Source organism: Triticum aestivum, chromosome 3A (genome assembly GCF_018294505.1).
Source record: "Triticum aestivum cultivar Chinese Spring chromosome 3A, IWGSC CS RefSeq v2.1, whole genome shotgun sequence".
NCBI lineage: Eukaryota > Viridiplantae > Streptophyta > Magnoliopsida > Poales > Poaceae > Triticum > Triticum aestivum.
Window position 1 is genome coordinate 165,423,702 of NC_057800.1, and position 22,113 is coordinate 165,445,814.

Genomic DNA, 22,113 nt, shown 5'->3' on the forward strand with positions numbered 1-22,113 from the left:
TGTGCCTTGCTATTAGTTTAGCAGGGAGGTACCAAAGTAATCCAGGAGTGGATCACTGGACAGCGGTCAAGAACATCCTGAAATACCTGAAAAGGACTAAGGATATGTTTCCTATTTATGGGGTGATAAAGAGCTCGTCGTAAATGGTTACGTCGATGCAAGATTTGAAACTGATCTGGATGACTCTAAGTCACAAACCGGATACGTGTTTTTATTGAACGGTGGAGCTGTCAGTTGGTGCAGTTCTAAGCAAAGCGTCGTGGCGGGATCTACGTGTGAAGCGGAGTACATAGCTGCTTCGGAAGCAGCAAATGAAGGAGTCTGGATGAAAGAGTTCATATCTGATCTAGGTGTCATACCTAGTGCATCGGGTCCAATGAAAATCTTTTGTGACAATACTGGTGCAATTGCCTTGGCAAAGGAATCCAGGTTTCACAAAAGAACCAAGCACATCAAGAGACGCGTCAATTCCATCCGCGATCAAGTCAATGAGGGAGACATAGAGATTTGCAAGATACATACGGATCTGAATGTTGCAGACCCGTTAACTAAGCCTCTCTCACAAGCAAAACATGATCAGCACCAAGACTCCATGGGTGTTAGAATCATTACTATGTAATCTAGATTATTAACTCTAGTGCAAGTGGGAGACTAAAGGAAATATGCCCTAGAGGCAATAATAAAGTTGTTATTTATATTTCCTTATATCATGATAAATGTTTATTATTCATCCTAGAATTGTATTAACCGGAAACTTAGTACATGTGTGAATACATAGACAAACAATGTGTCACTAGAATGCCTCTACTTGACTAGCTCGTTGAATCAATGATGGTTATGTTTCCTAACCATATACATGAGTTGTCATTTGATTAACGGGATCACATCATTAGAGAATGATGTGATTGACTTGACCCATTCCGTTAGCTTAGCGTTCGATCGTTTAGTATATTGTTATTGCTTTCTACATGACTTATACATGTTCCTATGACTATGAGATTATGCAACTCCCAAATACCGGAGGAACACTTTGTGTGCTACCAAATGTCACAACGTAGCTGGGTGATTATAAAGGTGCTCTACAGGTGTCTCCGAAGGTACTTGTTGGGTTGGCATAGATCAAGATTAGGATTTGTCACTCCAATTGTCGGAGAGGTATCTCTGGGCCCTCTCGGTAATGCACATCACTATAAGCCTTGCAAGCAATGCAACTAATGAGTTAGTTGCGGGATGATGTATTATGGAACGAGTAAAGAGACTTGCCGGTAACGAGATTGAACTAGGTATTGAGATACCGACGATCGAATCTCGGGCAAGTAACATACCGATGACAAAAGGAACAACGTATGTTGTTATGCGGTTTGACCGATAAAGATCTTCGTAGAATATGTAGGAGCCAATATGAGCATCCAGGTTCCGCTATTGGTTATTGGCCGAAGACGAGTCTCGGTCATGTCTACATAGTTCTCGAACCCGTAGGGTCCGCACGCTTAAAGTTCGGTGATGATCGGTAATATGATTTCATGTGTTTTGATGTACCGAAGGTAGTTAGGAGTCCGGGATATGATCACGGACATGATGAGGAGTCTCGAAATGGTCAAGACATAAAGATTGATATATTGGAAGCCTATATTTGGACATCGGAATAGTTCCGGGTGAAATCGGGATTTTACCGGAGTGCTGGGGGGTTACCGGAACCCCCGGGGGTTAATGGGCCTTGTTGGGCCCTAGTGGAGATAGAGAGGGGCCGGCCAGGGCAGGCCACGTGCCCCCTCCCGTTGAGTCTGAATAGGACAAGGAAGGGGGCCGGCGCCCCCCTTGCCTTTCCCCTCTCACACTCCTTCCTTCCCCCTCCTAGTGGGACTAGGAAAGGGGAGTCCTACTCCCACTAGGAGGAGGACTCTTCCTCCTGGCACGCCCTGCTAGGGCCGGGATGCCTCCCCCCTTGCTCCTTTATATACAGGGGCAGGGGGCACCCCAAGACACACAAGTTGATCATTTGATCTTTTAGCCGTGTGTGGTGCGCCCCTCCACCATAATCCACCTCGGTCATATTGTAGCGGTGCTTAGGCGAAGCCCTACGTCAGTAGCATCATCATCACCGTCATCACGCCATCGAGCTGATGGAACTCTCCCTCAAAGCTCTGCTGGATCGGAGTTCATGGGACGTCACCGAGTTGAACGTGTGCTGAACTCGGAGGTGTCGTATGTTCGGTACTTAGATCGGTCGAATCTTGAAGACGTACGACTACATCAACCGTGTTCTCATAACGCTTCCGCTTACGGTCTACGAGGGTACGTAGACAATACTCTCCCCTCTCGTTGCTATGCATCACCATGATCTTGACTGTGCATAGGAATTTATTTGAAATTACTGCGTTCCCCAACAGGGAAACCCTAATCCGTGAAGGAAATGAGGAATAAATACTAATCTCTCATGGGGCTCCGGAGTAGGTATGGTCTGCTTCTTGGCCGGAAGCCGGTGGGCGATTTCCTTGGCTAAATACCCTGCTTCCCGGAGCTCCTGGATGTTCTCCTCCGTGACGGAGGCCATCCACTTGCCTTGAGCGCCAGATCCAGACATGGCTGTTTGCCGGGGTCGGAAGGAATTGAACTCGGGCGCTAGAGCTCAATGGCGGATGGGCTGAGGAGGAGGAAGGCGCGGGGTAAAAAGATGAATCTTTATCTCCTTATAAAGGCAGTGAATATCAAGCCCCCCAGCCTTAAAGCTCGCCTATGCCCAAGGGGTCGTGCTTATGGCACAGTTGGATTACCCAAACCCGTATTGATGAGAATCCCGTAATAAGGGGACACGATCTTTGTTTTGACAAGGCGTGTCAATGAGGACCGCGCCTCGAAATACGAAGCGGGAGGCTAAAAACGGTTCGAAATAATAATAATAATAATAATAATAATAATAATAATAATAATAATAATAATAATAATAATAATAATAATAATAATAATAATAATAATAATAAGGCAAGAACATAATGTCTCGCCGAAGAAGCTGTCCATGGACATGGCTTATTTTGTTTAAGTGTTTTGCCCTTGTGGTTCAGGGTTGTGACTGTTATACGGAGCCGAACATAGTTCTTTTGACTAACTGCTTTGGAGTATTCGGAGGAGGAACCCGCCTTGCAATGTCGAAGACAATCTGCGCGCCGGACACATCGTCATTGAAGCCTGGTTCAGGGGCTACTGAGGGAGTCCTGGATTAGGGGGTCCCCGAGCGTCCGGGCTATGTGATATGGGCCGGACTAATGGGCCAAGAAGATACTAGATAGAAGGCCTTCCCCCGTGTCCGGATGGGACTCTCCTTTGCGTGGATGGCAAGCTTGGCATTCGGATATGAAGATTTCTTTCTCTGTAAACCAACTCTGTACAACCCTAACCCCCTCCGGTGTCTATATAAACCGGAGGGTTTAGTCCGTAGAGGGATCATAATCATACATGCTAGACATCTAGGGTTTAGCCATTACGATCTCGTGGTAGATCAACTCTTGTTACACCTATATTCATCAAAGTCAATCAAGCAGGACGTAGGGTTTTACCTCCATCAAGAGGGCACGAACCTAGGTAAACATCGTGTCCCCTGCCTCCTGTTACCTCCGATCCTTAGACGCACAGTTCGGGACCCCCTACCCGAGATCTGCCAGTTTTGACACCGACACCTGCCGCTGCAGCCTGTTCCGTCACCATGTCGTACCACTATTGCCTCATCGCTTCCCGCAAGCACAGTTCCGCGGGTCGCCGAAGCTCCGTCGATGTCTAACATGTATGTAGGAGAGAAGAAGAAGATAAATTGGTCATTGACATATGTGGTTCATATGTTAGGGTATAAGAGCAACTCCAATGGGGCGACCCATTTCGTCCGCATGCGTCCGTTTGGGTCGGTGTGGGCAAAAGTGATGGTCCAACGCGCTGACCCAAACCCAAATCTCGTCCGTTTCGCGTTCACGCCGACGCATTTGCGGCCCAAATTTGTGCCCCAAATGCGTTGGCGCGGACGCGGAACGGACGCCACGCACACCTTCTCGGTGTCCGCCGCGGCCCCACCTGGCGGTCGTCCAACCGCCCGTGGCCAACCTGGCCAGCTTAATTTATGACCTTGGGCCCACGCGTCAGCGACGACGGTCGTCTTTTTTTATGCCGACCGTGCACCGAGGCCGTCCTCATCCCAATTGTCGTCAACATCTAGCAAGCTCTGCTCCCCGTCGCCGGCAAACCCTAGCCACCACCACCACAGTGAGATGGGGCTCTTCTTCGGTGCCAGCAGTAGCAAGGCCAAGGGCAAGGCCCCCGCCATCCCTTTCCCCTCAGAGTTCCTCCCGCATCCGCCGGTGTCGGCTCGCCGGCAGAGGTAGCGCGTGAACGTGCCAGTGCACCAGGCGGAATGGTGCTGACAGCACCGCGTGCCTCTCCCGTACCTCGACGCCACCCTGCCGCACGATTGGCATCTGGATCCGGAGAGGATCCCAGTGTCGGCGTCGTCGCGGTCGGCTAGGGCGCACGCGGAGGAGGTGCGGCGCCGACGAGCGATGCTGACGCTGGAGCAGCGCCACGACCTCGCCTACGCAACCGACTCGCCCAACTGGGTGAGGTGGTTCGCCTTTGAGCACGAGGAGGCAAGGCGACGCAGCGTGCGCGAGGTCGACCGCAACGTGCCGCCGCCGCTCGTCATCCGCGAGGAGGACCAGGCGGTGGAGGACGCCTACTAGGCGGCCCTTGCGGCCGTCTACCGGGAGAGCGAGGAGGACGAGCGGTGCAGGGTGGAGGCAGTGGAGGAAGAGGAGGCTTGGTACAAGGCAGTCATGGTGCAGGCCATTGCCCTCTTCGCGGCAGGCGACTGCGTGCTGCCGCCGGTGGCCCCGCCGTCCCCTCCCCGACGCCGCGTCAAGGCCGAGCCGGAGCCGCCCCCTAACGAATGCTACTCCTGGACGGGAGTAGTGCGCGAGTGGGTCTCCGCGCCACCGGTTTGGATGGAGAGGACGCCGGCACCGGAGGCAGCGTACCTCGAGACGTGGCGCCAGCGACGGCTGACCGAGGAGCGTCGTCGCGGTGAGTACAAGGAGATACTTGAGCGCGACCTCGAGGAGGAGCAGCGCGAGGCCGAGGAGGAGGCGCGCCAGGCCGCGGCTGCACAGGCGGCTGCACAGTCCCCACTCACCGGCTCTGCCCGAGGCGGCACAGCTGCCCGCGGCCGACATCACCGCCACCTGGAACACGGCGTTCCCCTGGACCGGCCATGCGCCGACGCTCATCGACTTCACCAACCCCGAGGACGACGCCTAGGGCAACGCGCCACCTCGTAGTTTAGTTTATTTTTAGTTTTATTTAATGCTAATGTGGACGCGTGGACTCTCGCCGGCCTTCCTGACCGGCTTTAATATTTAATTAAGTTGTTTCTATTTTAAATAGGAAAACACTCACCTTCAGCCGGCTGATGCATGCACAACATCCGCCGCCTGCGTAGCCGTCGGATTGATTTTGATCGAGCGCTCGCACTGGCGACAAGTCTCGTGCAACTATTTATTTATTTATTTATTGTAACAAGCGTCTTGTTTCAGAAGCTTTCTGCAACAGAGATCTTGTTTCAGAAAGAAAAAAGGTGTTTGGCGGTGAAGTTTTTCTTTCGGCAACAGGGTTTAGTTTTAGAAAGTTTCTGCAATAGAGGTCTTGTTTTAGAAAGAAGAAAAATGGTTCGACGATGAATATTTTCTCTTCTGCAACAAGGGTAGTGTTTCAGAAACATAGCCCCGGCTGCAGAAAGCGCAGAATGAGCACCCCGCGTCAGAGCGTACGAGGGCAAGTATTGCAACACGAGACATGTTTCAGAAACATAGCTTCGGTTGCAGAAATCGCCAGAGGAGTGTCTGGTGTAAGACTTCATCGTTGTCGTGCTGGAGTAGCGGCAGATGCCCGGGGTGCTGGTTTGGAGGAGGCGTGACGACTCCAGTGGCCGGGGATGCTCCATGGCCGAGCTACTCAGTCCATGGCGAGGCAGTGGTGCTGTCTCAGTGGACCTTCGCAACAAGGTCCTTGTTGCAAAGCCATGAGCGCAACAAACTAGCTGTTGCGAAGGCGCCCAATTGGCTAGGACGGTAGATCGGACGGCTATTTTGGATGGCATCCGACGGTTGCCGAGGCGGCTGATCTTATCGGTTTATCACCCGGCGGACGCGTAGCACTGCCCAAATAGGATTTAGCACCATCAGAATGGGTCGGGTGAGCGTTGGACGCATACGTCGACTCAAATATGGAAGTGGACGTTTGTGTCCGCCTAACCGATCCAAACGGACAAAAAGCGGACAAAATCGCTGTTCGTTTGGATCGGTCCGTTGGAGTTGCTCTAACTATAGGGAAAGGTTTACAAGGGCACACACCTGTATAGGGAGATATTTTTTGGGAGACTGCTGCAGATGCTCTAACCCCCTTTTGAAAATACAAAAAAAAAAAAAAATTGAGACATGTCGTGTTCCCAGTTTATTTCCAAACCTCAAAATCACGCAACCACACCACACCGTTCCAAGTGCCGGCTCGTCTTCCGCAGTCCGGCCCGCCTTGGGAAACGCCGCCCCGGCCGTCACCTCTTTCGACCCCTTCCTCCTCCTCTCCCCGCCGCCTCCCCATCCCACTTCCGCCGCGCCAGCGCGTGCTCCTTGTTAAATTTAGCAATGCCTCCTCTCCACCCATTCCCGCGCGCCTTCCCCGTCCCACCCCAGCCTTCTCCAGGCCCCGTCGCCTCCCCGCGAAACAACCACCTCCACCGTCGCCGCCTCCCCGCCCATGGGAGGGTGACCTCGCGTCTGCCCCCTTTCCAGACGGTGCCTTGCCGTGGCGTTTGCAGGGGCCGCCGGGGCTTGGTCCGCCTCATCTGATCCACTCCAGGTTGGTTTGTGCCTCTTCCCCCGGCGATCAGCCACCCCTGCTGGCCTGTTCCAATGTGCTACTCCCTCCGTTCCAAAATACTTGACTTTCATTTGTCCAAAAATGAATGTACCTATATACTAAAACATGTCTAGATACATCTATATTTTGACAGAGGGAAGGCATGTATTGTGGAACGGAGGGAGTAGATAGATCAATAAATTCCAATGCGTTGTAAAATGCAAGGTGTGAAATACATGTCTGCTTGGTTTGGCGCTTCAATTTTGATTGGTTTTGAATATGTACCTTCGCGATTGTTCGGTGCTTGCATACATGATCAGGCACGATCACATGCCAGTTTGACACAGCGTTGTTATGTTCAGAGAAAGTCAAAAGAGGGCTGTACTGCATACAGTTCCCAGCTAGGCCAATTTTACTACTTAAACACCTTCAGATAACGGCTCACGGATTTATAATCGTATTCTACATATGTATGCCTGTCCGTGACTGTTATGTAATACCATGACAGACAAATGTGTAACTTCTGAGCTAGGAGTCTAGGAGATACATGACTTCATATAGTTGACTGGTCTGTATGTGCATGTTCTGTCTCTAAATTACACTTCTTGCATATTCATGGATATGTTTATTTTAAAATGGCATATGTGATAGTTTGAGGACGGTAACAATGTCCATTTGTATACAGCTTATTAAGGCAACAATGTCAATATAAGCATTTGGAATTAATGATCAATACAATTGTATTTTCATTCTTGTACAAATTCATTATTATTAGGTAATGCGTTATTATCACTTTAGACATTGTCGGTCTAAAACAATGTATATGTCTTCAAAATGATGTATCATATGAGAAGGCTTTACCCAGGAATACAGAATTAGAGCAATGGTTATGACAGCAAAAAAGTTCTTCAGTTTTTTTATTTCTTCCTGGGAAGTTGACTAATGACTACTCCCTCTGTTCCTAAATATTTGTCTTTTTAGAGATTTTAAATGGACTACCACATACGGATGTATATAGACATATATTAGAGTGTAGATTCACTCATTTTGCTCCGTATGTAGTCACTTGTTGAAATCTCTAGAAAGACAAATATTTAGGAACGGAGGAAGTAGTCATCATGATCATTGTGAAGTTGTTGTTTTGTTTGGAATTATAATGCACCATTTGGTCTTCCAAATTCTATTTCTAGCGTTAAATGGTTCTACTATTGCACATTCTTACTGTAATAATAAACTATTTTGTGAAGTTTCAGATGAACTCCAGGTCATACAACAAACTGGACACTGCGAATGACAAAATGGATTTTAACACCCGTGGAAATACCGCGTTCAATGGCACCTTAGACCGGAATCAATCAGGTGTGTCTGCCAATCCATCCACAGCATCCAAACCAGCTGCACACTCGCAGATCCCAATGGACTTCAGCACTCGTGGAAATACAGCGTTCAATGGCGCCTTAGACCGGAATCAACCAGGTGTCTCAGCCAATCCATCCACAGCATCCAAACAGGCTGCACACTCGCAGATCCCTTCGGATAAGAAACCACGTCCCAAGAAAGAAGATTTTGCTGACAAAGGAAACCCAAACCACATGACAAAACGCCTCGTTAATCCTGCGGAGAGCCCTGTGCTGACACCAACAAAAGCAGCATCCAGAGGCATGAACAGTAATACACCAGAGAAACTTAGTGATTCCGCTCTAACCATTCGTCAAGGTAGCACTGACAGTCCAAGAAGTAACAGCTTGGATAGCTGCATCTCCGGCCATGTCAAGCATCACACCGGAGGGGACTGCCGATGGGAGGCCGTCCAGCTGGCCACCTCCAGGGACTCCCCTCTCAGCCTAGTCCACTTTAGACTTCTGAAGCGCCTTGGATACGGAGACATTGGCAGTGTTTACCTTGTGGAGCTCAGGGGCACAGACACGTTCTTCGCGATGAAGGTGATGGACAAGGAATCACTCATCAGCAGGAACAAGCTGATCAGGGCGCAAACAGAGAGGGAGATACTCGGCCTTCTCGATCACCCTTTCCTGCCCACGCTGTACACTCATTTTGAGACAGACAAGTTCTACTGCCTTGTCATGGAGTATTGCTGCGGCGGTAATCTCCATTCGCTTCGGCAGAAGCAGCTGAACAAGCACTTCTCCGAGCAAGCAGCCAGGTTGGTTCACTTCAGAGTTCAGATTATTGTATTTAGTACAACCTTGTTATTGGTACTCGATTCGGTTCAGTGTTTGTGCGATGACACATATATAACTCAATTGCTCATCATAATTCTCTTTCCCTGGTTGTTTTTGCCTAGATTTTATGCCTCTGAGGTGTTGCTGGCACTGGAGTACCTCCACATGCTAGGCATCGTGTACCGAGACCTCAAGCCGGAGAACGTGCTCGTCCGAGACGGGGGGCACATCATGCTGTCCGACTTCGACCTGTCGCTGCGGTGCTCGGTGAGCCCGATGCTCGTCAAGTCGTCGTCGGTGCACGCAGGCCCCAACGGCATCGAGAAAGGGCTGGCCAACACGGAGGGCATGAGCAACGGGTGCATCCAGCCGTCGGCGTTCTTCCCGCGGATGCTGAGCATGAGCATGAGCAAGAGGAACCGCAACAAGACCAAGTCGGACCTCAGCCTCCACGGGTTGCAGACAATGGAGTTCAACGCGGAGCCGACGGACGCCCGGTCCATGTCGTTCGTCGGCACCCACGAGTACCTGGCGCCGGAGATCATCCGAGGGGAGGGCCACGGCAGCGCGGTGGACTGGTGGACCTTCGGTATCTTCCTCTATGAGCTGCTGCACGGCATGACACCGTTCAAGGGCAACGGCAACCGCGCCACGCTGAGCAACGTGGTGGAGCAGCCGCTGCGGTTCCCGGAGAGCCCGCCGGTGAGCAACGTCGCGCGGGACCTCATCCGGGGACTGCTGACCAAGGACCCCCAGAAGAGGATCGCGACCAAGAGGGGCGCCACCGAGATCAAGCAGCACCCGTTCTTCGAGGGGGTGAACTGGGCGCTCGTCAGGAGCGCTCACCCGCCGTCGGTGCCGGACCCCGTCGACTTTAGGCAGTACCTAGGCAAAGAGAAGAAGACGGCAGAGCGTGGCCTTGGCACCACTCTGAGCAGCTTGTCGACGGGCGCTGTTGCGGCAGCCAAGACGGGCTCCGGCCAGTTCGAGTATTTCTAGAGCTGCATCGGGTTTTTTGAGTGCTTGTAGGACTACTGGACACCATAGATACAGATACAGATACCCCGTGTTCTTATATCACTGTATAAACCTCCTGTACTGTACTGTACTGTTGTGATTTCCGTTATATACCTGATGAGATGTCTCATTTGCTAACGGCTGCTAATTGAACTATCAAGTTTTGTGAGATGCAGACATTCTTTTATAGTTAGATTAGATTAGACATGTCTGCTTATCTTTCTAACCTGAAAGCTGAAGATTGTGCACATGACTGAAGTTTTGTAATATCCTTTTGTTTTGCCTCCTTGTTTTTATTTTGCTAGTGGTCATAAAAGTGGCACATGTTCTATTCACACTTCCAGAGGCACTGAAGCTATCAACACCTCATGCACCAAGCATGTATAAAATCACAAAGTGAGGTAGACATATAACGTGGCGAAATTTCATCTTCCAGAAACGGCCTAAACTACGACCAATTCATCTACAGTTATACCACCACCCCTGGACTTCTTCCATAACTTTCGTGTGGATTGTGATTTACACACCCTTTTTCTTCCGAGTTACTCCCTAAGTAGGTGAATTTAGCAATGGTCAGGTAGCCCAAGAACCCTAGCTGGTAGACGCGATCTCATCTGCAGCTGGCGTGTCTCCCTTCAGTTCCAGCGCTTGAGCTCTGTTCTTAGCCAACTCCTTTGCGAGAAGTTCGGTGTGTGCATCCAGAGACTTCTTGAAACCGGCAAAGCACTTATCGCAGGCGTACTTCGCGCCATCCCTGACCGATGATCCGACGATAATGCCAGACGCGTATGCGCTGCATGCGTCCAGGATGGCACGCTCCCGCTCGTGGAAATGGTGCACGACAAGGGTCTCAAAATGCTGCACCAGGTGAAAGGCTTGTAAGAATGAATTCGGTGGCATGAAGAACAATGCACATGTGGTACAAAACTGAAGGATGTATTTTTTGCTATGTGCTACCTCCCTCCATTCCTAAATATAAGTCTTTTTAGAGATTCTAATATGAGCTACATACGGAGCAAAATGAGTGAACCTACATTCTAAAATATGTCTATATACATCCGTATGTAGTCCATATTGAAATCTCTAAAAAGACTTATATTTAGGAACAGAGGGAGTACAAACCAGTTCCACTTGGGATGGGACCTCGGTTTTCTTTAGAAAATACTGGTGCGCAATGGTGGTGATATTTCAGAAACACATTTTTCTTGCTCTATTTGTTCAACATTCCATTAATAAAAATATAAGGTGTTATGAAGATGTGGAAAATTTGAAGTTGGTAATTTCATGTCACAACTCACAAGAAACAACTCCTCTCTCTATGGGTGCAGATTGTCTAACGTTACAGAGCTGACTTATCACAGTTAAAAAGGAATTAAGGAGATGGCAGGTACAATTGTTACAACAGAAACAAAATTTAGCTATTAGGGCGTCCCAGTAATCTGTGATTGTTTCTCAAATTGTTCAGAATAAAAAAGATATGCTTCCATGTTCATCGTAAAAAATGATAACACAAAAGATTTTGATTTACTTATGTATCGTCGGAGCTTATTCTAACCCAATATGCATCTATGCAGTTTATTTTAAGGACGGGTATCAGCAATTTTGTAACCATGTCAACTGAGAATCTTCTTTTACGCCATGAAGAGTAACCAAGACATCTATTTACGATGGCAAGAAATGAGGGTTCTGTAATTACCATTGGAGGCTTCCGAAGTGAATACAACATAGTCTTGCAGGATAGTACAAATGCAGTCTGATTATATGCCATGGAATGCTTTTCACCAAGAGGTGTATTAACCGTGTTTTTGTAGCCTGGCTCATTAAAATATGGTTTATCATTCAACACAAGGCCCTGGATGGAGATCAACACCTGCAGCATGGTGGAATTCGACTTGCTCCACTTCTCACATCCAGAACCCCACCAAGTGTTCAGCAGGCTAAGGCACACCTTTCCACTCTCATACAGGTTTGGATTTAGTCGAAGCCCACCTGAATGGTAGTACACTTTCTGTGCATATTGGATAGGTAATTGTTAAGAGATTGCATTTGTGGTGATAAATCTGAAAAAGAAGGGGAAGGTGGGTGTGAAGTGCCAACTTACCGGTGGACATCGCGGGTACTCAGGAGGAAAACGAACATCAAAGAAGAAAAGACCGTCATGATATGGAGTTCCAGAAGGCCCAACAATAGCAGCCCTTAGCAGATCAATCCTGTCCTCATAAACTCTAACATATATAGATCCTGCATAATTTGAAACCAAATTGAGACCCACGTTTTTATTAATAAAAAAGTGATTTCAGGTGTAAATCCTCTAAAAGAAAGGCTGCAGTGCAAATATGACATGAGTCGCTGACAAATTAGGTTAGGGTTAGTGATATGCCAACATGATTTAACAGTTACTATTTTTTCCATTTTTCCCATTCTTCTCCAAGTATTGAATGATACTATCTGACACGGTATATCCAATATGATAGGAAAGGAGTTCTAAAATAATCATGACTTTTTTAATTGTTGTCTTAGGGGCTTATTGCAGGAGTGCACCTAAACCCCGGTGTACATACTAGATGTTGCCAGAAAAGGGCCAAGAAATGCAGAGAACGATGCCTATATGGAAACAATAGTACCATTCATTAAAGTTTCTATAGTTACAGACTGGGGGGACACTAGTACATACAAAAATGGTATCAAGGAATTCTTCCACTGGGGGGACATTAGTTAAAGCACACACAACTCAATCAAGTTAGAAGAATCAATGAGCATATCCTAATGAAGTTCAGATACGGTGTTGTGAATGTGATACTACGTTGAAGTCAACAAATATTTAGCATACTATATTTAGCAGGTCAAATAAATTAGATATAATTAGCACAAACAACAGTTTGATGACAATAATAAAGGACCATTGGATGCTTTCAGTATTCGTCGTCAATGTCATGATAGTTGGATGATAAAAATTATATACTCCAATCATAAAGAAATATATGTACCGACCAGGTAGATCTCTCTGTAGAAGCTTCCATTCATTTTGGATTGTTTTCGTCCAATCTTTGCTCGTCTGTTCACATATTGGTGGCAGGAAATTAATTCACAGTTGAACCCAATAGATATAGAGTTCAAAAAAGGACATAGCATACCTTCCCTGTTGAGGTCTTTGCATAGTGGTGGTCAGAGTAATCTTGAACAACGTCAAATTGGTTAAATAACTTGTGATCCTCGTTCTCAGATCCATCTACTGCCTTTATCGCCGATGAGATGTTACTTGAACATTCAGGTTCATGTTTTTGCAGTGACAACACATTACCAGACCCACTTGAACAGGGATTCAAAAGAATGTTACTTGCAAGGACGTTTACAGTGGAGTGTGGAGCAGCACTAGCACCTGAATTCAGAAGATTATGACCTAAGTATGAATGTTATCACCACATATGTACATACTTTTAGAATTTTGGACAGATACAGAGGGGGAGAAACTCGACCAACAGGCACTAGCAACTACGGCATTTTAATTTAGAAGAAGAACAAGCCTGTACAGGATGGGATCCCATCTAATGCAGCCAAGATCACTCATCTCGTTGGGGGCCACAGCAACAATGCCTATGTGGTTCCTCCATCACATGGATTGCCCATCATCAAGGATAAAAGACACATTCCAAAAATTTACTAGTAGCTGGTTATCAGCTTTCTTAATGGTGCTATCCCTGCCAATTGTAAAGTATTTCTTTGCTGGGAGCACTAACATCAAGGTTTCATTAAAATTGGTCTGAAACCTCTACCAGTTCAACGACAGGTTAATGCCATTTCATTAATGCCTGCTCTCATTCCTAATGAAAGCCAGCTAAATGTCATGTTAAATTTAGTGAAAGCAAGAAGCCATAAAGGAATGGTACAGTGTAAAATCTACATAACATTAAGCTAATAGTTGTAATTTCCTCAAGCATGAAACAATACATGTAGTATATCCCTGACATCCAGCCCTTGTTTACACAGAGCACTAAACTAATTGCTTCCTGAAACCAGTGATACAGACTCCTATATTTCTAAGAGGCTGCATTTTTTTTCAGATAATGGAAGTACAACCACTGAAGTAGCTGCATCGTGCATCTTCTTTCGCATGTAGTAAGAATGACATAAGTATTTTATAGTCAAGAGTCACAACTCAGATACCCATTTGAGGGCTGTAATCAGTACTGCAAGTGAAAAATAAATTGTAATAGATATTTCTCAGATACTATCAGATGCCATTTAAAGTATAAAAATAAAAAAACCAATCAGGAGGCACAAACAGAACATTTCAAAATTTAACATTGGTCATCCGAAGCTACCTTGCCAAAGAGGGTCGATGGACTTGCCTGCATAAATAGAACCATTCATTAGAACATTCAGGGAAATAACAAGTTCTATAAAATGTTTTTCCAACAAGTAATTGGTTTGATATAACAAACTCCAAAACATCGTCGATCATCACAGACATGCATTCATATGCCAGTTTATATCCAACTATAACATAGTAGCATTCAGATTCTATCAATGATATCATACTTGAGTAGGTCCAACACAATCAAGACAAATAAGTGTATAAAGATTTAAGCATCCTGACATAACTACCTGGACCATACAACAGGCTCTAATTATTCTGTTATTCCAACAACTTACGACTGCCCCATTGGTATGCAGTTTCACCAAGAACACACACATGCATCATCATTACCCAAAAAAAGAAACACATGGTTATCGGATGAGACCACCATTGGACAAACCAGGTTATTGTTTTAAAGAGGGCAAGGAGCATCCAGTGATCATGTGATGCGCACCCCCCGCTGAGAAATAAACCAAGTTAACCAGGGAAGGTACATCATCACCTTTTTTGTTGGAATTCTTCTTCTTTTTCTTGCCAACTCCAAAGAATTGAAGCAGCTTCTTGAGAACCATCCTCTAATCCAATCCACGCCACAGAGAAAGCACCTGAAAAGCATGAAACGCCATTGGATTTGGAACCAACAGCTAGAAAGAAAGATGACGCAATTAGGCGGATAACAGAGGTAAATCGACGCATGCGCATGAACGACATATGCATGGAAGTGAAGAACATGATAATCTTGGACAGGAGGAACTTTTTTTCCCACTTAGTTGATTTCTTGTTCTCCTTTCCGCTTTATATATATATAATATATGAAGAACTCATGTTCGTCGGCCCCAGTGAGTTGTTTATGTAGTACAAAACCCAGGCACTCCAATCAGTGCCTGAGTGACGCCATGGTCGGGCCAATGGACCCACGACACGACCAAACCCAGCAACAGACAAAACGAAACAAAGCACGCAAGAACATCACACCGCAGGAGAGAGAAAGAAAACAAAACATCATGGGGGCAAAGAGTATCATCGCATCATGACAATAACTCCACAAGGCCAGAAAGAAACCGAAAGATGATTGCAGAATCTCGGGGGCATCCCCTCCCTCCTCCTCCCCAGATCGCACAATCAATCAAAAGAGTAGAGCACCATCGCGAGGTACTGAAGAAAGAAGCGAGCAAACCAGCACGATCACGGAGGAGAACAGAGCAGAGCAGAGCAGGAGGGAGTCGGAGGAGGAGCAGACCGGAACCCTCGCCTGCTCCGTCGGTCCTGGCGCCGACACCGGTCGCCGGGGAAGGGGAGGGAAGGGAAGCGCCGAAGGGGAACAGTCAGTAGTAGTGGTGCAGTCGCCAGTAGTAGGCGAGAAAAAGAGCGAGGCGAGAAAAAGAGTGCAGGAGGGGGAGGAGACGGCCGGTCAGGGGGACTCGGCTCCCCTGACGTACTGCAGGGCGCAGTTGGGTTACTGACAGGTGGGCCAACTTGCTTTCGGGCCCACCTGTTAGTGGCCCAACTGCGCCCGTGCGCGAGCCCGAGCCCGGGTTTGCGGGGAGGGGAACCCGGGGTCACACCACACGGATGGGGAGGGCGCTTGCGTGCCGGGGAGGCAAAGCTCGGCCCCAACCGGCGCTTTTGCCTGCCCCGCCTCCGCCCCGCAAGACCAGACCAGACGGACCGGCCCCAAGCACGGTGCACCGCGTCCCCCTCTGCAACCGCAAGCCGGGGTTACCATACGCATATTTGGCATCGTGGCCGTGATCAGGGGCGCGCGTCCGGTGATTCTCTTCTCCTGCTCGTTTTGGGAGCCCTTCCTTTTCCCTGAGACTCTGAAAGGAAGCGACAATGGCGAAATCCGGCATGTGATCTGTAGCCTGCGTTCCTCCTACGGCCATAGGACCTACTACCTGTGCTGTGCGTGCCTCTGTGCTATGCTAGGTTAAAAGGCCGGGAATCTCGCGTGCATACAGGAGTGGAAAGTGCCAGCCTGCCCGCGACTCCTTTTTCCATGTATATATATACGGGTTTATATAGCAAGATAAGCACGAGATAAGAAGAAGACGGGACGTGGATACGGAAAATGGAAACATTTTCTCTTTTTCGGGAAAAAGAGAGGCACGCATGGACGCATCCGGCCGAACATCACGCGCACGCAGCTTGGCTTTCGTCTGACGCAAGATACGGCCAAGCCCGGAGCGTGGACCGGTCGTCGGCTTCGGACACTTCAGTCGAGCGATCACTGTCGCACGACGGTGATGGGCATAGTACTCATCCCGCACTCCCTTCAGCCCACCCATCTTTTTCAACACATATCCTGCGCTCTTTGACAGAGAAAGAGAAGAGAGAGATACTAGTATTTTACGACTCTCTTCTGTCTCTTTAATTGTGTGCAGTCTATTTTTCCGCAGGTTATTCTCGTAAAATTGCATGGAGGTGCTTCTAGGCAACCCCAAGGATAAAATTGCTAAAAAAAATTAGGGTAAGAGCAACTCCAACGCGTTTTTATTTGGGTCGGCAGGTGCACTCATTGGAAGGCATATACATTTTTGCCGACGTGCCCGACACTGACGTAATTAAGTATAATTATACATAAATGACCGGTCAAACGCCGGCCAAAGTCCACTTAAACATAACAAAAAAATTACAAATTCTAATAAACGCCCACACGCTGCCCTAATAGACCGCCTTGCCCTTGCCGCCGCCGGTGAGGACGATGAAGACAGGAGGCGGCCCAGCCCAACCGAACGAGGCTTGATAGGCCGCCAGGTCAGCCTCCTCCGGCATCTGCTACGGCGGCGGCATTGCGGCGAGGCGGGCGTGCTCCTCCTCCTCCTCCTCCTCGCGTCGCTGCTGCTACTCCCAACGCATCTGCAATTCGGCGTCGACCCCCTCCTTCACGATCCAATGCGCCTTCCAGCGCTCAAGTGGGTCGCCTCCTCATCCAGCGTGGAGGCGAAGTAGCAGGGAGGCGCACTCACCCACTCGCGGAGCTGGTCGGTCCACAAATAGGACTCCTGAGGCCAAGTGGGGGGTGGCGGTGACCACTTCCGTGTGGGCGTTAGCTCGCGCTTCGGCTCCAGCTCTGGCTCGGCCTTTGGCTCGACGAGGGTCGGCGACGGCGGCCGTGGCGACACGAACAAGGGCACGTGGACGTAGTCCCTCGCTGCGCACAGAGCAAGAGCTTGCTCCAGCCCATCCCAATGGGCGTCCTCCTCGAGCCGGCTCGCCTCCAACGCGTGCTACAGGGCCTCCTCGAGGGCGGCTTGGTAGTCCGCCTCTGCCTGCTCTTCCTCCGGTTTTACCCGCACGGGCGGCGTGGAACGTCGTGGTCGATGTGGGCACCGAGGCGGCACTCCTCCTCATGCTCTAGCGCAAACCAGCGCTCCCAGTTAGGAGAGTCTGGCGCGTAGGCACGTATGACGCGCTGCTCCGGCGTAAGGAGCTCAGCTCACACCGCCAGGAAACCTCCTCCGCGTCTGCCCTCGTGGACCGCGGCGCCGCCGGGATGGGGATGCGCTGCGGGTCCAAATGCCAGTCGTGCGACAAGTTCACATCTGGATATAGCAGGGGCTGACGGTACTCCCAGTGCTACCGCGCCTGGTGGACTAGGATGTGCAACCGTTCCTGCTCCCATGGTGGCGTGCCGCGTCTAGCCGGCGGCGGTGCAGGAAGGAGCCCGCGGGAAGAGCTCGCTCCGTCGCGGAACCTCCCCTTCCCCCCTCCCCCTGAAGATGCCCATGGCTTTGCTAGGGTTTGGGGCTGGCTAGCTAGCTAGGGTTTCCTAGTCGCCGGCGAGGGAGCAAAGGTGGCAAGATGTGGACGGGAGGAGTGGATGAGGCCGGCCCCGCCACACGCGTCCATTAAAAAGGACGGCCATGCGGCCCATGCACACACTGCCAGGCGGGCCTTCGGTAGGTGACCGCATTAATTATGACTGCTTGGGTTGTTGGTCGACCGACATGTGGGGCCACGGCAGACACTAAGGGGACGACACCGAAGGGACGCGTATTTGGGCCAGAAAGGGGTCTACGCAAACGTGAAGTGGACCGATTTTGGGAATGGGTCGGCATGTTGGGCCATCGTTTTTTTCCGCGGTGACCCAGACGAACGTGAGCGGACAAAATGATTCGTTCGGTTGGAGTTGCTCTAAAGGGTTAAATACGGCCGAACAAGTTGGCGGTGATAATTGTTGTGTCTCCTACTTGGTCATGCCGTGGCTGCTTCGTGAGAGGTGTGCAAGCTAGGCAGAGGTGCGGTGCGTGGAGTGTGGTGTTCGGTGGTGATCCTGGCTAAAGCTTGATGGGCTTTGGGTGCCCGATGGCATCAGCGTCCATGGACGTCGTGTTACCTCATTGGAGGCGCCATCGTGGAGTTTACCCCCTGCATACCCTCGAATCCAGGTCTTCAGGTGAAAGCCTAAGGCCCCGCGGGGTTGGGAGACGCCATCGACATCATCGTTTCCCTCTTTGGGGCGTCATCTTGAAGAGTTTCGGATCCTATTTGCGTGCTCCAGGGGTCGGACGCTTGCGACATTGCGGTTGGCAGGTGTCCGTCCGATGATGCAGAGGTTTGTGCAGCTTCCTGTTTGTGGCAACGATGGCGGCTTAGGTGGAGTCAGGTTTGCGGTTGTGCTCTGGTGGTCGGTCTCTTCCTCGTGTTCAAGGGGTTGTTGTGCTCACTTTGTCTCTATGAAAGTTAGTGCTGCTGAGGAGGACCTTGCGGTGACGATGACACGAGGTGGGTAGTCGGTTTCGGCGTAGGCCCAACGCTTTTCTCCTACAATGCTCGTCGACAAAGTCGAAGCTGCCTGGTCATCGATTGACTATTTGGCTTCGATCAGCGCAGGCCTTAGCGCTTTTTGCGGTGCAAGCTAGTTGGTGGCCGTCGATGATGGAGTCAGAGTCGCCATCGCAAAGGTGTGATGACGATGACACCGGGTTGCAACCTTAATGGCGCTTTTCTCCTAGTCGACGTGTTTGTTCTTGTGTGGGCTGCCAGTTCACCTAGGGTGCCTAGTTTTTGCGAGCGTGTTGTGACGGTTTTTGCCCTGTCTTCCATTAATTAACCGGCCAACCCTCTTCTTTTTTTTAGAGAAAAGGCCAGAGCTCGACTTTATAAATAAAGCCACCGGGCAGAGTCATAACAACCACAACAATCAACCACATAGCACGCCTAGAACCGCATAGACTAAAGTAGAACGTACATGGCTCCCAGGCCAATACACGACACGCATGCCGGAAGGACTAAAGACAGCAACAACAAGGCCAACGACTCCTAATTGCCTGCTTGAACTGGAGAAAGGGAGATAGCAGAAGCCCGAATCTTGGATATCATCATGTCGAACGCATCCGTGTCCTCCTCCTTAGTCAATAATCTCCACTGCTGCAAGAATATGCAAGTTTTAAATAAGCAATCAACAGGTTTAGTAGGAAAGACATGTTCAATAGTATATTTGTTTTTTGTCGTCCAAAGAGTCCAACAAATCGCTGCGAAGCCCACCCAAAACATTCTCCTCTGGGCCCCAACCAAGTTATTAGCCAAGAGTCGAAGATCAGAAAAAGAAGATGGTCTCCAGGGAGCACGCAACCAAGATCTGACACAACACCAGAATAATTTAGCCAATACAGAATGAAAGAAAAAATGCATCGTATCTTCTCTAAGCCCACACAAGGTGCATCGATCAGACCCAGGGCCGTTGCGTTTGCGGATCTGGTCACCAGCCGGCAACCGTCCGCGGGAGGCTTGCCAGAGGAAAATCTTAATCTTAGGAGGGATGCGAGGCCTCCAGATCCACTTGAAATTGGAAGTGGTGGACCCCGAAATCATCTTACCATATAATGATTTCACAGAAAAACGACCCGAAGGGGAGTGGGGCCAGACCATCGTGTCCTCCTCCTCCGAGAGCATAGGGAAGAAGGCAACAAGGCGCTGTCAATCAGCCAACTCTTCAGGAGAGAGGGAGCGATGCAGATGCAGATCCCAGTTATTGGAGGCGATCTCAAAGATTGAGATCTCAAGATCAGAGCAGTAAGAAAAAAGAACAGGAAAAGAAACTGCCAACATGGACGAACCGCACCACCAATCAAGCCAGAACCTAGTGGACCTGCCGTTGCAAACAACAAACTTTACGAGACCTTGGAAGATAGGCCTAAGTTTAACGAGGTCTCTCTAGAACTGAGAGGCCCCCGAGGCGCGGGCAAACATAGGACTAGAAGAAGGGAAGTATTTAGCTTTGAGGATGTTGTACCAAAGAGGCTTATCCGAGGTAATGGTCATGATCTTCCACCACCATTTGATGATCAGGCATTTGTTCATGATTAAAGTGTTAATGATACCCAGCCCCCAAGGCTTTTTTGTCTGCAAATATGGTCCCATTTGATCATGCGATACTTGTGTTTGTTATCAGCCGCGTTCCAGTAAAAAACGCATCTATGTTCATCAAACCCGGCGTGGGTGCCATTCGTAAGCAAATAGAATCCTATAAGGAACATAGGGAGAGAAGAAAGGTAGGCATTGATCAAGGCTACTTTCCCGACCTGGGTATTATATCTGCCCCTCCAGGGCATGACACGATTGCCAACCTCGGCCACCATAGGAGCAAAATCTTTAGCCAAGATCTTGTCAGACATAATTGGCAGACCCATATATTTAAGAGGGAAGGTGCCAAGAGGGCAATTCAGTAAGCGGGCAACACGTGAGGCCTCAGTGCCCGAGACCCCAGTGACAATGACTTCACTCTTGGAGAAAATGATTTTTAGTCCAGAAAGTGCCTCAAAGCAAAGGAGGAAAAATTTGAGATGGGCAATGCAATGATCATTGAGTTCCACCATAATAATCATGTCATCCGCATACTGAAGGTGAGTGATCCCTTCCAGGATAAGGTGGGAGCTAACAAGATTAATGTGGCCAGCCCCCGTGGCCCTAGACAGGATATTAGAGAGGGCGTCCGCTACAAAGTTAAAGAGGATGGGAGAGGTCGGGTCACCTTGCCTAAGGCCTCTAGAATTTTTAAAAAAGTTGCTAACTTTCCCATTAACAGAGATGGCACTATGGCCACCCATGACCAACTGCATAATTTGATGAACTACACCACCATCAAAGCCCTTAGCCAACAACACTTGTCTTAGGAAGCCCTAGCTCACAGAATCATAGGCTTTTTCAAAGTCCAGTTTAAGAATAACAGTCTTGCTGCCTGAATTGTGGATATCATGAATGATCTCATGCAGACAGAGGACCCCATCAAGAATGAAACGCCCCTTGACAAAGGCAGATTGAGTAGGGGAAAGAGTACGATGAGTCACCGGTGTCAGACGAGAAGCCAAACACTTGGCGGGGAATTTGGCAAAGTTATTAATAAGAGCAATGGGTCTAAATTGGGAAATGAGCTCTCCACCCTTAATCTTGGGAATGAGAGAGATGACAGCATAGTTGAGCCTGGAGATGTCCACCGCCCCCAAACAAAATCCTTGAATAACCGCACAGATAAGAGCCTTGAGTTGGGGCCAGAAATTTTAAAGAAAGGAATAGAGAAGCCATTCAGGCTAGATGCAGAGTTAGCATTGGCTTTGTTAATAGCGGAGTAAATCTCCTCTTCAGAAAAAGGAATCAACAGGGGGAGGTTTTCTTCCAGGGATACCCTAACCCCTTGGCCCCAAAAATTAGAAGATAGTCTGA

At 49.0% G+C, this 22,113-nt stretch overlaps 2 protein-coding genes across 7 annotated transcripts; one reads left to right on the forward strand and one right to left on the reverse strand.

The window, feature by feature from the left end:
- The first annotated feature begins 6,540 nt into the window (after nucleotides 1-6,540).
- LOC123060816 (serine/threonine-protein kinase AGC1-7) lies at nucleotides 6,541-10,257 on the forward strand. Of its 2 annotated transcripts, none has more exons than XM_044483658.1 (3): nucleotides 6,541-6,891; nucleotides 8,139-9,055; nucleotides 9,197-10,257. In XM_044483658.1, exons 2-3 carry the CDS (start codon nucleotides 8,145-8,147, stop codon nucleotides 10,071-10,073), a joined length of 1,788 nt encoding a protein of 595 aa, XP_044339593.1. In that variant the 5' UTR covers nucleotides 6,541-6,891; nucleotides 8,139-8,144; the 3' UTR covers nucleotides 10,074-10,257. The 2 variants fall into 2 exon arrangements, with proteins under 2 accessions (XP_044339593.1, XP_044339594.1); XM_044483659.1 differs by having other exon boundaries at nucleotides 8,145-9,055.
- A 190-nt stretch (nucleotides 10,258-10,447) lies between these two features.
- LOC123060818 (putative ubiquitin-conjugating enzyme E2 38) lies at nucleotides 10,448-15,985 on the reverse strand. 5 transcript variants are annotated; one of them, XM_044483665.1, is made up of 8 exons: nucleotides 15,689-15,985; nucleotides 14,951-15,053; nucleotides 14,414-14,440; nucleotides 13,226-13,470; nucleotides 13,083-13,146; nucleotides 12,193-12,332; nucleotides 11,962-12,099; nucleotides 10,448-10,949 (listed from the first exon to the last, which is right to left on the reverse strand). In XM_044483665.1, the coding sequence occupies exons 2-8, from the start codon at nucleotides 15,018-15,020 to the stop codon at nucleotides 10,683-10,685; spliced, it is 951 nt and encodes a 316-aa protein (XP_044339600.1). In that variant the 5' UTR covers nucleotides 15,021-15,053; nucleotides 15,689-15,985; the 3' UTR covers nucleotides 10,448-10,682. The 5 variants fall into 5 exon arrangements, with proteins under 5 accessions (XP_044339600.1, XP_044339596.1, XP_044339595.1 ...); XM_044483661.1 differs by having other exon boundaries at nucleotides 11,788-12,099; nucleotides 15,689-15,975; XM_044483660.1 differs by having other exon boundaries at nucleotides 11,788-12,099; nucleotides 14,951-15,092; nucleotides 15,689-15,871.
- Nucleotides 15,986-22,113: the final 6,128 nt, after the last annotated feature.

What these genes read in the sequence shown, in the direction of transcription:
- LOC123060816 (XM_044483658.1), top strand. Translation starts at nt 8,145, where the DNA reads ATGAACTCCAGGTCATACAACAAACTGGACACTGCGAATGACAAAATG. An exon ending in TTCTCCGAGCAAGCAGCCAG is followed by an intron (nt 9,056 to 9,196) that starts GTTGGTTCACTT and finishes GTTTTTGCCTAG; the next exon opens with ATTTTATGCCTCTGAGGTGT.
- LOC123060818 (XM_044483661.1), bottom strand. Translation starts at nt 15,020, where the DNA reads ATGGTTCTCAAGAAGCTGCTTCAATTCTTTGGAGTTGGCAAGAAAAAG. An exon ending in CAAAGACCTCAACAGGGAAG is followed by an intron (nt 13,147 to 13,225) that starts GTATGCTATGTC and finishes ATATGTGAACAG; the next exon opens with ACGAGCAAAGATTGGACGAA. An exon ending in TCTACAGAGAGATCTACCTG is followed by an intron (nt 12,333 to 13,082) that starts GTCGGTACATAT and finishes CAAATTATGCAG; the next exon opens with GATCTATATATGTTAGAGTT.